Below are 12,840 nucleotides of genomic sequence, written 5' to 3'. Positions count from 1 at the left end.
ACAGAACTGGGCAGTTCTGGGACACACACAGCAGCAGAAAATCTTTTCTTAGTTTCCTTTCTCCCCAGCTCTATTTCTGCTCTTCAAAATTTCCCACTTCTACTTTTAGCTCCCTACCGTTGAAAAAGATCAGGTGATGAGATGTGCAAAGCAGATAAACAAAAAAAGATATAGCATTTCCTTAGCCAAAAATAGACTTCAGACATTTTCCACTTCACTGCTACGTTAAAAAGGACAATTTCATGTATGATGTGGTTCAGTGATGTTGTTCCAGGGGAAATCATGGCTGCACCATGGCCACTGGGTGGGTAGATAACATCCAGTCTTCCTCTAAACCACACAGAATGCTGCTTAGCGCCTCCAAAGTGAACGCTCACCAGTTGGTTCCAACTTGAAGGTCAGCTTCTGGCCAGCAGCCTCACAGACGTATTCTCCGGCATCTTTCTTTTCCAGCTGCTCTACAACCAGACGCCGAGTTTTACCCACAGTTTCTATTTTGAACTTTCTAGAGGAAACAAGGAGTCTTCCATCCTTGTACCATTTTACTTCAGTTGCGTCCTGTGCTACCTCACAGCTGAGAACGGCACTTTCAGTCAGGACAGCATTTACCTCCTTCTGTACCTTTTCCTGGTTTATAAATGCAGGTTTGGGCTCTGAGTGAAGAAAAGGAAGAAAACATTTACAGAGGGATTAAAATGAAGTCATCTTACAGATTTATGTGCACAGGCTGGTAAATATTTAGGATGCGACTTATAACAAAACTGATTGCCTTCACTAGACAGTATCTACCCTTCTGTGTAAGCAAATTGTAATTTGGAAACTAGGGAAGACAGACAAAGAATGAAATAGGCCTTTGTGCCAAGCTAAAGCCAAACATTTCAGTTCCTACAAATCCAGGCAATTGGTCACAAGAAAATCAGGTACAGGTGAACCCCGAACACAGTCTATTGCAACTGGACCACTCTGTGATAATTACTATATTTTTTACTTTATTATCCTCCACTATAATTCAGACAATGTCTGTCTTACCTGTGACATCAATCTTGAAGGTCAATTTCTGGCCAGCAGCCTCACAGGTGTACTCCCCACCATCTTTCTTCTCCACCTCACTCACCACCAGCCGACGAGATTTGCCCTCCGACTCCACCTTGAACTTCTTGCTTGAGGTGATCAGCTTCCCTTCCTTGTACCATTTCACATCGGTCTTCTCCTGGGCCACCTCGCAGCTCAGCATGGCATTTTCTGTTAGTGCAGCTTTCACCTCCTTCTGCACCTTCTCCTTGTTTGTAAATACAGCTTCTGGCTCTGAAAAGAGAGAAAGATTCAGCATCTACAAAATATGAAGTTGCCTGGTCCCCTTAGGGCTTAGAGAGAATGCTGGAAACAATCTCTTTGACTTGACAGTACACATCTAAAGCTACTGGAAGAACATGCAAACTGTTCCATGGGGGGTGGGTGGTTTTTTGTTCTGGTTGTTTGCTTGCTTTGTTGTTTAGTTTTTCAAAGAAGCTTTTAGTTGCTTCACGACAAATCACACAAAGATTAGTGTCTCTGTGCAGCAAGCTAGGAGATCACCTGATGGATCATCATCACTCTATTGCAGGCCCCAGTTAAGGCAGGAAATATTTTGGTTGAAGTTGAGTGCAAACTGATGAATTCCTAGCGGCAGAAATTGCACCATGCTGTGTCAGAGCCCCATTTGTTGATTTCTCTGGTTCCCAACAGCTGCCTCTGCTGTCCGATCAGCACCAGGTCATTTTGTTCAGCGTGAAGCGTGCTTGACCAGGACATCCATGTTCAAGACTGTGTCATTACTTCCCATGTGACCTTTAGAAAAGCCTAGCCCATCTCACATTGTTGCATCCAAATGGTGAAATACCCTTGTTCTTCAGGAGGCATTTTAGTCAGGCTACTTGCAAGAGGAGCAGTAGGCAGACTAAGTCAGAAAACTGAGTCCATTCTCCCACTCCGGAGCCCCAGAAGGGCAATGCATCTTGAATGACACTCCATGCCACTTTCTCCCCCAAGCTGTCATTTATCAAGGAATCACAGAATCATTCAGGTTGGAAAAGACCTCTGAGATCATCTAGTCCAACCTCTAACCTAGCACTAAAGTCCACCACTAAACCATGCTACTAAGATCTACATCAACACGTTTCTTGAAGACCTCCAGGGATGGCGACCCAACCACTTCCCTGCGCAGCCTGTTGCAATGCCACAAAACCCTTTCAGTGAAGAAATTTATCCTAATATCTCCTAATATCCAACCTAAACCTCCCCTGAAGGAATAAGCATAATAGGAAAAACTTGGAAAAAAAAAAAAAAAAAAGCATATTTGAATAAAAAGTAAACTTGAAACATTTGAAGCATAATAGGAAAAACTCTTACAAAATAATAATCATTTTTCTAAATATCCTAGAAATAGGAAGGATGGACCAAAGTGTCTTCTCTTACCTGTAACATGAATCTTGAAGTTCATTTTCTGGCCAGCAGCCTCGCAGGTGTACTCTCCAGCATCTTTCTTCTCCACCTGATTCACCACCAGCCGACGAGATTTGCCCTCTGACTCCACCTTGAACTTCTTGCTTGAGGTGATCAGCTTCCCTTCCTTGTACCATTTCACATTGGTCTTCTGCTGGGCCACCTCACAGCTCAGCGCGGCATTTTCTGTTAGAGCAGCTTTCACCTCCTTCTGCACTTTGTCCTTGTTGATAAAACCATCCTCTACTTCTGGAATTGAGGGTAAAGTAGCAGATTAGAAAAGTGAACCTTTTCTATACAGCCCTTCCCAAATGCCCACATCAGTCTTTGGATTGTGGTGCTGATGATGGCTTTCCTATTCGCATTTCCTTCCAGTGCTATTAACTGAAAATTAACATCTGAATTACATCAAGTGCCAGTGAAGGACTCCCTCAGTTTAGATGGCCTGAAACCTACTTTCACTTGTACCACCATCATTCTCCAAAATCTGCAGAAAAATTCACATTTCTCCAATGTCCAGCAGCACACCAGTGCACATAGTTGTTAAGAAAATTGTTTGATTTAAGTGGACATACATTAAATTGTCCAAACAAGCTGAGAGCTGTAATTTACTTTGACAGCAAAAGCAAAGGTAGGCTTGAGAAACAATCTTTGTGAGTACGTTATGTGCTTATTACCTTTATTTCCCCAGTGTTCCAAACATGTGTCAACCCAGAACTATGTTTCTCTAATGAATTTGAACTAGCTAGCCCCCATGGTATTTGCTTAGCACTGCACAATGCCAGAATCAAAATGCAATCTAATATATGAACTCCTCAATTTGCTTTAAATTCATCAGTATACAACCAAGGGATGTCAAGGTTAAATCCCATTCTTGCTTACGTCATGTTGAGGAAACTTGTTTTCCTCAGCTACCACTTCTGAGAACGGTTCTCATATGGCAGAAGTGATAATAAAAAGGTTTCCTCTATAGAATTAGAGAATAAATTGGGTTGGAAGGAACATTTAAAGATCATCTAGTCCGATCCCCTTGGCATGGCCAGCACCATATTTCACTAGATCTAGTTGCTCAAAGCCCTGTCCAACCTGATACTGAACACTTCCAATGATGGGACGCGTGCAATTTCTCTGAGCAACCTGTTCTAGTGTCAGACCACCCTCATTATAAAGAATTTCTTCTTTATATCCAATCTAAATCTACCCTCTTTCAGTTTACAACCACTGCCCCTCAGCCTGTCACTACAGGCCATGTTAAAAAGTCTTTCCTCATCTTTCTTATAAGCCCCTTGATACATATTGAAAGTTTATCTTTCTCCATTTCTGGAAAGAAAAGCCCCAGCTTTAAGTCTTTTTTAACATTTCTTTTGTACCTATTATAGAGAGGGGAAAAAAAAGTGAATTACATTTTATTTGTAATTTTATAATTTACAAAAAAACACTAATGTCTTCTTCCAGCATTGTGACCAAATGCTGGCTCTAAGACTCTATAGTAAAAAGACACTTCATTTCAGGAAGAAGTATTGGCAAGAAAATGCTTGTGATCAGAAGATTTTCTATGTCCTTTAATTTCTCCTGCAATTATTGAATTATTATTTTGTTATCACTGCATCTCCATTAGATTAACAAATTTCCTGGGCGTAGGCTACAGTAATCCTCTGAGTTCTCTGCTTTCAAAGACGGAAGACAGGCCAAACAGTGTGAACGGAAGTGTGTTAAACAGCAGAATTTAAATACTCCATCAACTGACTGCTGAGGTGGAATTTGTCAAGCCGTGCAATTTGTCTTCCCTTCAGTTTTGGGGGGAGATTTAAAAACAGATGAAACATTTACTCACCTGTAACATGAACCTTGAAGGTCAGTTTCTGGCCAGCAGCCTCGCAGGTGTACTCCCCAGCATCTTTCTTCTCCACCTCACTCACCACCAGTCGACGAGATTTGCCCTCCGACTCCACCTTGAACTTCTTGCTCGAGGTGATCAGCTTCCCTTCCTTGTACCATTTCACATCGGTCTTCTCCTGGGCCACCTCGCAGCTCAGCGTGGCATTTTCTGTTAGTGCAGCTTTCACCTCCTTCTGCACCTTCTCCTTGTTTGTGAATACAGCTTCTGGCTCTGGGGGGAGACAGGGAGAGAGAAAGATTAATTGGGCTACTTGAAAGAGGAGCAGGAGGCAGAGAGGGAGCTGGAAAATAGAATCCATTCCCCCACTCTGGAGCCCCAGCATGGCAATACATCTTGAATGATTCTCCATGCCACTTTCTTCCCTCAGTTGCCATTAACTCAATGCCTTAGAGACCTGAACTTTCACAACGCTTTCCTGTCCTACTCTCCTCACCAGCTTAAACGAGCCCTTCCAAGACAAACAAAAAGTGTGCAGACGTGGGGCAGACACCCTATTGCTCACCACTGTGCCCCTGCTCTGAAACGTCCTGGGAATCAGCTGCACCGCAGAGTTGTTCCACTTGCACCAACACGCAGTGATGGAGAGGTGCAATCAGAACCTTCCTTTCCCCATTCCCCATTTCCCCATTCCCCATTCCCACAGTGAAGGGAAATTCCTGAACTTTTCAAAGGAAGGAGCTTCCTCAGAACTGTACCTGGAACACTTTCTTCCATTTCCCCATCAGAGCTAGGTCATCCCAATGATGTTCTCCAAAAATTTGAAACATAATTGGAAAAAACTTTTATAAAATAATAATCATTTTTCTAAATGTCCTAGAAATAGGAAGGATGGACCAAAGTATCTTCTCTCACCTGTGACAACAATCTTGAAGGTCATTTTCTGGCCAGCAGCCTCACAGGTGTACTCCCCAGCATCTTTTTTCTCCACCTGATTCACCACCAGCCGACGAGATTTGCCCTCCGACTCCACCTTGAACTTCTTGCTTGAGGTGATCAGTTTCCCCTCCTTGTACCATTTTACATCAGTCTTCTCCTGGGCCACCTCACAGCTCAGCGTGGCATTTTCTGTTAGTGCAGCTTTCACCTCCTTCTGCACTTTGTCTTTGTGTTCGAACATATCATCTGTAAGATAGCAAAGAATGAAAAATCTGTGAAAAAAAGTATCATTTGAGATAATGCTTGACCATTAATTTGTAAATCTACCTTGAACTAAATGTAAATCCACCTGTATCAAGGTTACTAATAATTGATCTCTGCTATCTGTTGCTGTTTCAATCATTTGCAATGCACAGCAACCCCCAGAAGCAGATTTTTAGTCTTCTGTCCGTAGCACTTCTCACTGAAGTACACGTTCATGGATATGTAAGAGAGAAATGGCATCAGTTCTTTGTCCCACAGCTGGATCCAGCACTAAAGCCCTCAGATGTAACAGAAGTAAAAGACAGGCAATTTGGAAAAGATCATGTTAACCACAGCCAAGTGCTTGGAGGCATCCTGCAACTCTCTGTGAATGAGGTGGTACCAGACATAGCTGGGCTCAGAATGCAATACCGTATGGACAACTAGCCAGCCTTTTTATGGCCATGGGTATATCCCATCAGAGCTGCACAGAAGAATGACAAGAACAGCCTTCACCTTTTATTTCTACCTTGGAACACAGTCTAGGTTCTTTCAGGCAAGTTTCCAAACCATGTCAGTGAAGCTGGTGACAGATTTTAAGAAGCCTGTGACAATTAAAGCTTTGTCTCTGAGACTGCATGGTACTGGGTTTTCAGTGGGAGACTGCCTAGTAGGTTACAATTTAAATAAAGCAGATGTAAAATCAAATAGGCTAACAGAGCTAAGCAAATGCTTGAGGAAGCATTGGCAGAAACTTCCCAACAGTACAAGCTTGCTTTGAGACATCACAGTTTCTGGCTGCTGCTCAGTTGAGGAGCAAGAAGAACCTCATCCTTAGGCTTCCACCAGCTTTCCTGCAGACATGCTGTAGGGTCAGTTTCTACAAGCCAAGCAGGAGGGCTCTCTTCAGCAAGCACAGCATGTTGTGTTCACTTGCAGAGAAGACTGGTCTGCCTATCTCCTGTTTACTGTAGATATACCAGGCAGGATCCTTCATTTGCCAGCGTTGTCCCCATATTTGGGTCCAGATCATTTTCAGGAAAAAAAAAACAATAAGGGTTAAGGAGTAGCTGCATAACAACTGGAGTATCTTCACAGTGATTTATATGGAATTGTGTCCGTATGGATCAGCATAACTTCCCAGATATATTCTTCAGAACATGTGCTAGTAATAATACAAAATTACCAAGTCATAAAACAATTCAAGTTGGGAGTGATATCAGCAGGTCATCCAGTCCAATTTGCCCACTGTGAGCAGATAAAATTACATTGCTTCACTCAGGGCCATGTCGCATTGAGTTCTGAATATCTCCAGTGGTGGAGAACCCACAACCTTAGGGCTCCTGTTCCAGAGCTTGATTGCCTTCATGATGCATATTTTTTGTAATACCTTTTCAGAACATCCCACATTTCAGCTTGAGTACTTTGCCTCTTCTCCCTGTCACTGTGTACCTTTGAGAAGAACCTGGAGCTATATCCTCCCATTAGCTAGCTGCAGGCTGCAATAAAAACTCCCTTTGGCTTCTCTTCTCTAGTCTGAACATATCCAATTTTCTCAACCTCTAACCACTCCTCATATGACATGCTCCAGCCCCATAATCATCTTGGTTGCCTCCACTGGAGCTATGCCAGCAGCATCATGGATTTCTAGATGTAAGAGCTGGGAAATTCTCCAGTCAAGCAGACACTGAACTAAGAAAAGTAACTTGATTTTAGGCTTAGTTTTGGTAAACTCCAAGGACATCATTTTAAAAGTTGGACATGGGAAATAACCCTAGATATAAGGAACATAAGATGATCTAGTTTAAAGTCATAGAAGAAATTAAAAAAATATCCTGTAATGCACTTATTTGGAAGCTGTACACCTGGGTGAATTATGAGAACTGATAATTGAAGAAAAGATGAACAACTTGTTCAAGACTGTGTTCAATCTGGCTTCTTCACATTAAAGGGTTTCAGAATCTTCTTTTTACCCAGTAGAAGAAGAGGAGGGAAACGATCATCAAGACCAGCTAAAAATCATGGAACTGTCCCTTAAAATCCTTTAAAAGACACGGCACAAACAAGGAATAGAAGAAAGGGCAGCTCTCCTAGAAAGCTACATCTCTGGTAACAGGAGCAGTAGTAATAGAGCAAGATTTGCCAAAAGTCAGGCTGGATCCAAGCTCGTGAAGGAAGTTAAAACACTTAGCAAGGAATACTTTAGCACATATAACCCTTAAATGTATGTGTAGGCAAGGGAAGAAGTGAGGCCATGTTACAAAGAGCGTGGATTTCAAGCTTCAGACCTTTTTGTACCATACTTCCAAAGATAACCTGCAGATGTTCCTAGAAAGTGTTCTACAGGTTAATTTGTTTGGCTCTCACCCTAGGTAGACATTTCATCTATCAGTATAAACCAACAGAGGTTATACAGCTACTAACTGAATGATCAACTCCTAAGCTCACACGTCATGTTCCATCCTAGACAATTCTCTTCAATTGGAAGCTTCAGTTTATTTTAATTTCCCTTGGGGTATTGTTACTTGCTTACACAAATTCTAGTTGGTACTCTCCCTAAGTTGTACCTTTAATCATCCACAAGGTGAAAAGAAAGGTGACCTAGGATTAAGGCACAGAAGAGGGTCAGAAGATCCATTTCCCTGCCTGGTTCTACAGTGTACTTTCTCTGCAGTCTCAAACAAGAACCTCGAGGTTCCCAACTTCTGTCTTTAAAGTAAACGGTCAATCTCTCAGTGTCAAGAGAAGGCCTACTCTTCTTTGCCCTCCTATTTTTGCATTTGCAAAAGCTGGAAAACATCCTCCCTTTGGCAGCAATTGGCTTGGAGAACACTAATATGTATCTTACAGATAAACTGCTTGTCCACTTTTCTATGGTCCCCCTGTATCTCACAACCCATGATATGAAAAACACTTCCATTGGGTAGGACACTGTTCTTACACCTATTTATTGGAGAGGACGTGAGGTGCAGAAATGTGTGGTGATAGCAAGGATACCCATCTCAAGTTGCAGAGGATGATGCCATTTCCCAAAAATATGAATCCTCATTGTCCAAGCCATGGGATTTTCTCCCATGAATGTGACTGAATATTTCTCAGACGCCCTGACAGCAGGCCAATCTTGGGTTTTCATCCCAAAGTCTCATGCAACCCTCAGTTATTGCTGTCAACAGCTTTCCTCAGAGATAGATCTTTTGGCTAAGTTGTAAGCACAAACAGCTGCTGAAAGTCCTTCAGTGCCTTGTTGCATCCACTAGAGGATAAAGTTCTCCTGGTCCAGATTATAAGATCCTTCCACACGAAGCTAAGAAGAGTTCTTCTTTCAAATAGTGTAATAAGATCCTTTAAAAATGAAACTAAAAGGCAGAAATTAATAATCTACTACATTTTTTTCTTGAACAGCTTCTGCTATCAATGACATTCATTGTTTGAAATAAAATAATGATTCAGTTTTACCCTGTACCGCTCCTACAAACTGCATAGAGCTGCAGAAGAGTCATGTAACTGACCCACAAAAGAAATATTACTGTATTTTTTCTAGCACAAAGGAGAGTTGCCACCTCTCAAAGCAGAATGAGGCACATTTGTCTCTAATTTCCTTGTAGGGTCACTCCCCAGCAATATATACCATAGAACACAGACACAGCAGGGCAAGCAAAGTGAAATCCAATCAGCTTGTACCTCAGTGAGACCCACAACTGGCAGTCACATGAATCTCAACGCTGTAATGTCATGCTTTTGCTCAGACCACACTGAGAGGAGGCCAGCCACAAACGACCTCCAGTGCAGAAGGTAAATAACCACATTCTCAGCTGAGTCCAAAATAAAGAGCTTTGAGGCGTGAGTGGTGCATTGGGCTGTGTAGATGCACACACTTCAAAAATGAGCAGATTCTAGTGTTGGGTAAATCCATTGAAAGAAAAAACGGCAAGTCTTTGCACCAAATCCAATTCTATTGTTTTGCTTCACTTTCTGGTAGTTTTGCCTGTTTTAGTTTTAATTGCACGCATCTTTAAAATTATCTTCTTGTCCACAATCAATTAAGAAATGACTACATCAAAACTAGATAGTCTTCTCTCAATTCTTTCAAGCAAGACAGAAGGAAGGAACATATTTCGTGACAAAGGAAGTATGGGGTAGTGTTTTCAACAAAAATAACTAGCAGCAAAAATAGAAGGGTATGTATTGATGACAGAGTTGCTTACACAAACTGCTGGATAGTGTTCTGAACTTACACTCAAAATGTGTTCTTCAATTCCTCACAAGGTCATATTGGCAAAATCTTTCAGCAAAGCCATGTCTTGTATAGATATGGTAGAAGCAAACTCTGTCCCAGCAGAGACAGAAACTACAGATTTTTAGAGTGGAATTAGTGATTCCTAAAGGATGGAAGGACTGTTGTATGTTCGTCTTGTTCTTAAATCCTTTATCTTAATAACCATTCTTGGTCAGTCTCCGAGAAAGAATACTGGCTTGCATGGACCTCTCTCTTTCCTAAAGTGTCCAAGCACATGCCTTTAATATCGATTTTTAAGAATAACGATATACGTTCTGTTGCAGAACCACACAGGTCAATGCTGGAAGTAAATCACTGGAATTCTGGAACTAAAACACTGGGGAACTCTCTTAATAGTTATGACAAAAAATAAATAAATAAATGTAAATAGGTAATCTCTCACCTGTGACATCAATCTTGAAGGTCAGTTTCTGGCCAGCAGCCTCGCAGGTGTACTCCCCAGCATCTTTTTTCTCCACCTGATTCACCACCAGCCGACGAGATTTGCCCTCTGACTCCACCTTGAACTTCTTGCTTGAGGTGATCGGTTTCCCCTCCTTGTACCATTTTACATCAGTCTTCTCCTGGGCCACCTCGCAGCTCAGTGTGGCATTGTCTTTCGTGACTGCCTGCACCTCCTTCTGTACCTTCTCCTTGTTTACAAAAGCATCTTCTGCTTCTACAGTGGGAAACAATTTAAAATGCAAAGGTACAGTCATTCTGTCCAAAGTGTTCATAACCAAATGCAAAATTCGGCTTACAACAACTTCATGAATCTTTGTCATTTTAGAATAATTCCATCCATACTAAAGTGAATGAACATGATCCAGATTAAAAACGTTCTTTCAGTAAGTTAACAACCTAACACTTCCTTCTCCAGACAACTAGTGGACTACTGTAACCATATATTCTTCATATCTTATAAAGTTTTAAAACAAATAAGGTTCTTAATCAAATATTTTCCTAATTTAAGCACAGAGCTGTCTCTAAACCAGCCATCTGTAACCCTCTTGGGTACCTGGATAGAAATCTAGCTACTTTCATGCAGCAGAGAGGAATGCATTAGGCTGACCTCTGGAGATCCTTTTTAACTCCATTTCTCTGTGGTTCATGGAGCTCTGCATAAACTCGTTTCTGCAAAATCTGTTTTTAAATGAGTATAGTGTTTGCATGGTTACATTAATTAAAAATTGGAAACCAACAGCAAACGGCAAATATGAACATGATGTGCTCTGTAATATCTAGCTATCAGCAACAATTTCTTAGAAAATCTGTGGTAATTGGAATATTTTGTACACAAAACAATATACTCATATTAAAATCATATGCACCACCAGTATTTATTTGACCTCTGATTACATGCTTGTTTCAGCCCTTGTAAGCAGGAATACTGCATTTTTTGCTGCATACCTACAAATCAATCTCAGCTGTGGAGCGAATCTTCAAGAGTGAAAAAAGGTTTTATGTTACTGAGACCCAGAAGCCACTGATGATTCTCAGTAGTTAGGAATCTGACATCATGACAGAAATTCACTCAACTTTAGCTACCCAGGAGGTAGAGCTGGTCTCAGCTCCCAGATTAAGACACCTAAGCTTAGATTTCCCAGTGAGAAGGTGGTACTGGAAACCCTGCTGTAGTCGGGGTGACCCTGTCAATGGTCACTTCACAGACTGCACTGATTAGGACCACGCTTCAGTTGCCCACATACAAGTGTCTTGGGCAATTTGACACACCCTGTGCACCCAAGATGTCTTCAAGAGGCTGGGACATATACCAGGGACTCTCGGGAAAGCTGCCCATTTCTAGTAGGGCAGATGGATGCCAGCCAGGGATCTCCAGAGCATTTTGGGAATAACTGGAAGCCTACATGCAGGCATCTGAACCAAATCTTATGTCCATCTTGGGAACGGATAGAAAGAGGTAAGATGTATCTAACACCCTGTGAATCACACTCAGTTTTGTAGAATGACAAATAAAATAAAGCTGCAGAGTGCATATAAACTCAGAATATGTTGAAGGCAGCAATTAATCATGATAGGAAACAGTACTGAGAGAATCTCTCTCCTACCTGTGACGACAATCTTGAAGGTCAGTTTCTGGCCAGCAGCCTCACAAGTGTACTCCCCAGCATCTTTTTTCTCCACCTCACTCACCACCAGCCGACGAGATTTGCCCTCCGACTCCACCTTGAACTTCTTGCTCGAGGTGATCAGCTTCCCTTCCTTGTACCATTTCACATCGGTCTTCTCCTGGGCCACCTCGCAGCTCAGCGTGGCATTTTGTGTCAGTGCAGCTTTCACCTCCTTCTGCACCTTCTCCTTGTTTGTGAATACAGCTTCTGGCTCTGATATTGGGAAATGTTAGGGAAAATATATATAAGATACAAATAGCTTGTGACTGGAAGATATTACACATATTTTGTGTACATATTGTATAGGACAATTTCTTGTAAGGAACATTGCTTTACGGTTGTGTTTATCATACATTATAATGCACCCTCTACAGATAGTCCATATAATCATTCTGTCTCTCCAACTATTCTTTTAAAACAGCTGGAGCTCCTCATTTTCAAATTTCTTCTAATGAAGACAAAGATAAATCTTCACCTTTGTGACTTTTTCATATTGCTACACTCTACATTTGAGTTTAGCCAAATATAGCCCAATTATGAATCACAGACTGCTCTATCACATTATTTACAGGAATTTACCAGCATCTGAGTATGTCAGATTAAGACGGGATATTGTTCAGAAAATATCTTTTAACTTAATCCCAAGGAAATTATAAAGATACAGTTCTTAATATGGAAAAGTACTTGGCTTAAGTTAATTTTCATAGCTCAGCTTTATGCATAAAATACACTTTTCTGTACTTGGAAATCTCTGACTTTTCAGAAAACTGACTGAGGGAATCTTCTCTTAATACTTAACACATGCGGAATGAAGTGTTTAAAGTCACTTTCTTCCACGCTTCCCTTTGGAACCTCTGTCTCAACAAATGGAGTTGGCTTCAAAAGGATATCATGTATCCTTTTGATAAGGGTTTCACTGTATACCATGAATC

At 41.4% G+C, this 12,840-nt stretch overlaps 1 protein-coding gene across 1 annotated transcript in view; it reads right to left on the bottom strand.

Moving 5' to 3' along the window:
- OBSCN (obscurin, cytoskeletal calmodulin and titin-interacting RhoGEF) overlaps positions 1-12,840 on the bottom strand; it is a 162,382-nt gene that overhangs the window by 108,263 nt on the left and 41,279 nt on the right. The window contains 6 exon segments of the mRNA XM_066991378.1: positions 378-653; positions 1,030-1,305; positions 2,455-2,730; positions 4,316-4,591; positions 10,180-10,455; positions 11,846-12,121. Coding sequence (XP_066847479.1) covers positions 378-653; positions 1,030-1,305; positions 2,455-2,730; positions 4,316-4,591; positions 10,180-10,455; positions 11,846-12,121 — 1,656 coding nt within the window.

This window comes from Anser cygnoides, chromosome 2, assembly GCF_040182565.1.
Source record: "Anser cygnoides isolate HZ-2024a breed goose chromosome 2, Taihu_goose_T2T_genome, whole genome shotgun sequence".
NCBI lineage: Eukaryota > Metazoa > Chordata > Aves > Anseriformes > Anatidae > Anser > Anser cygnoides.
This window is presented reverse-complemented; position numbering and strand designations above follow the sequence as displayed.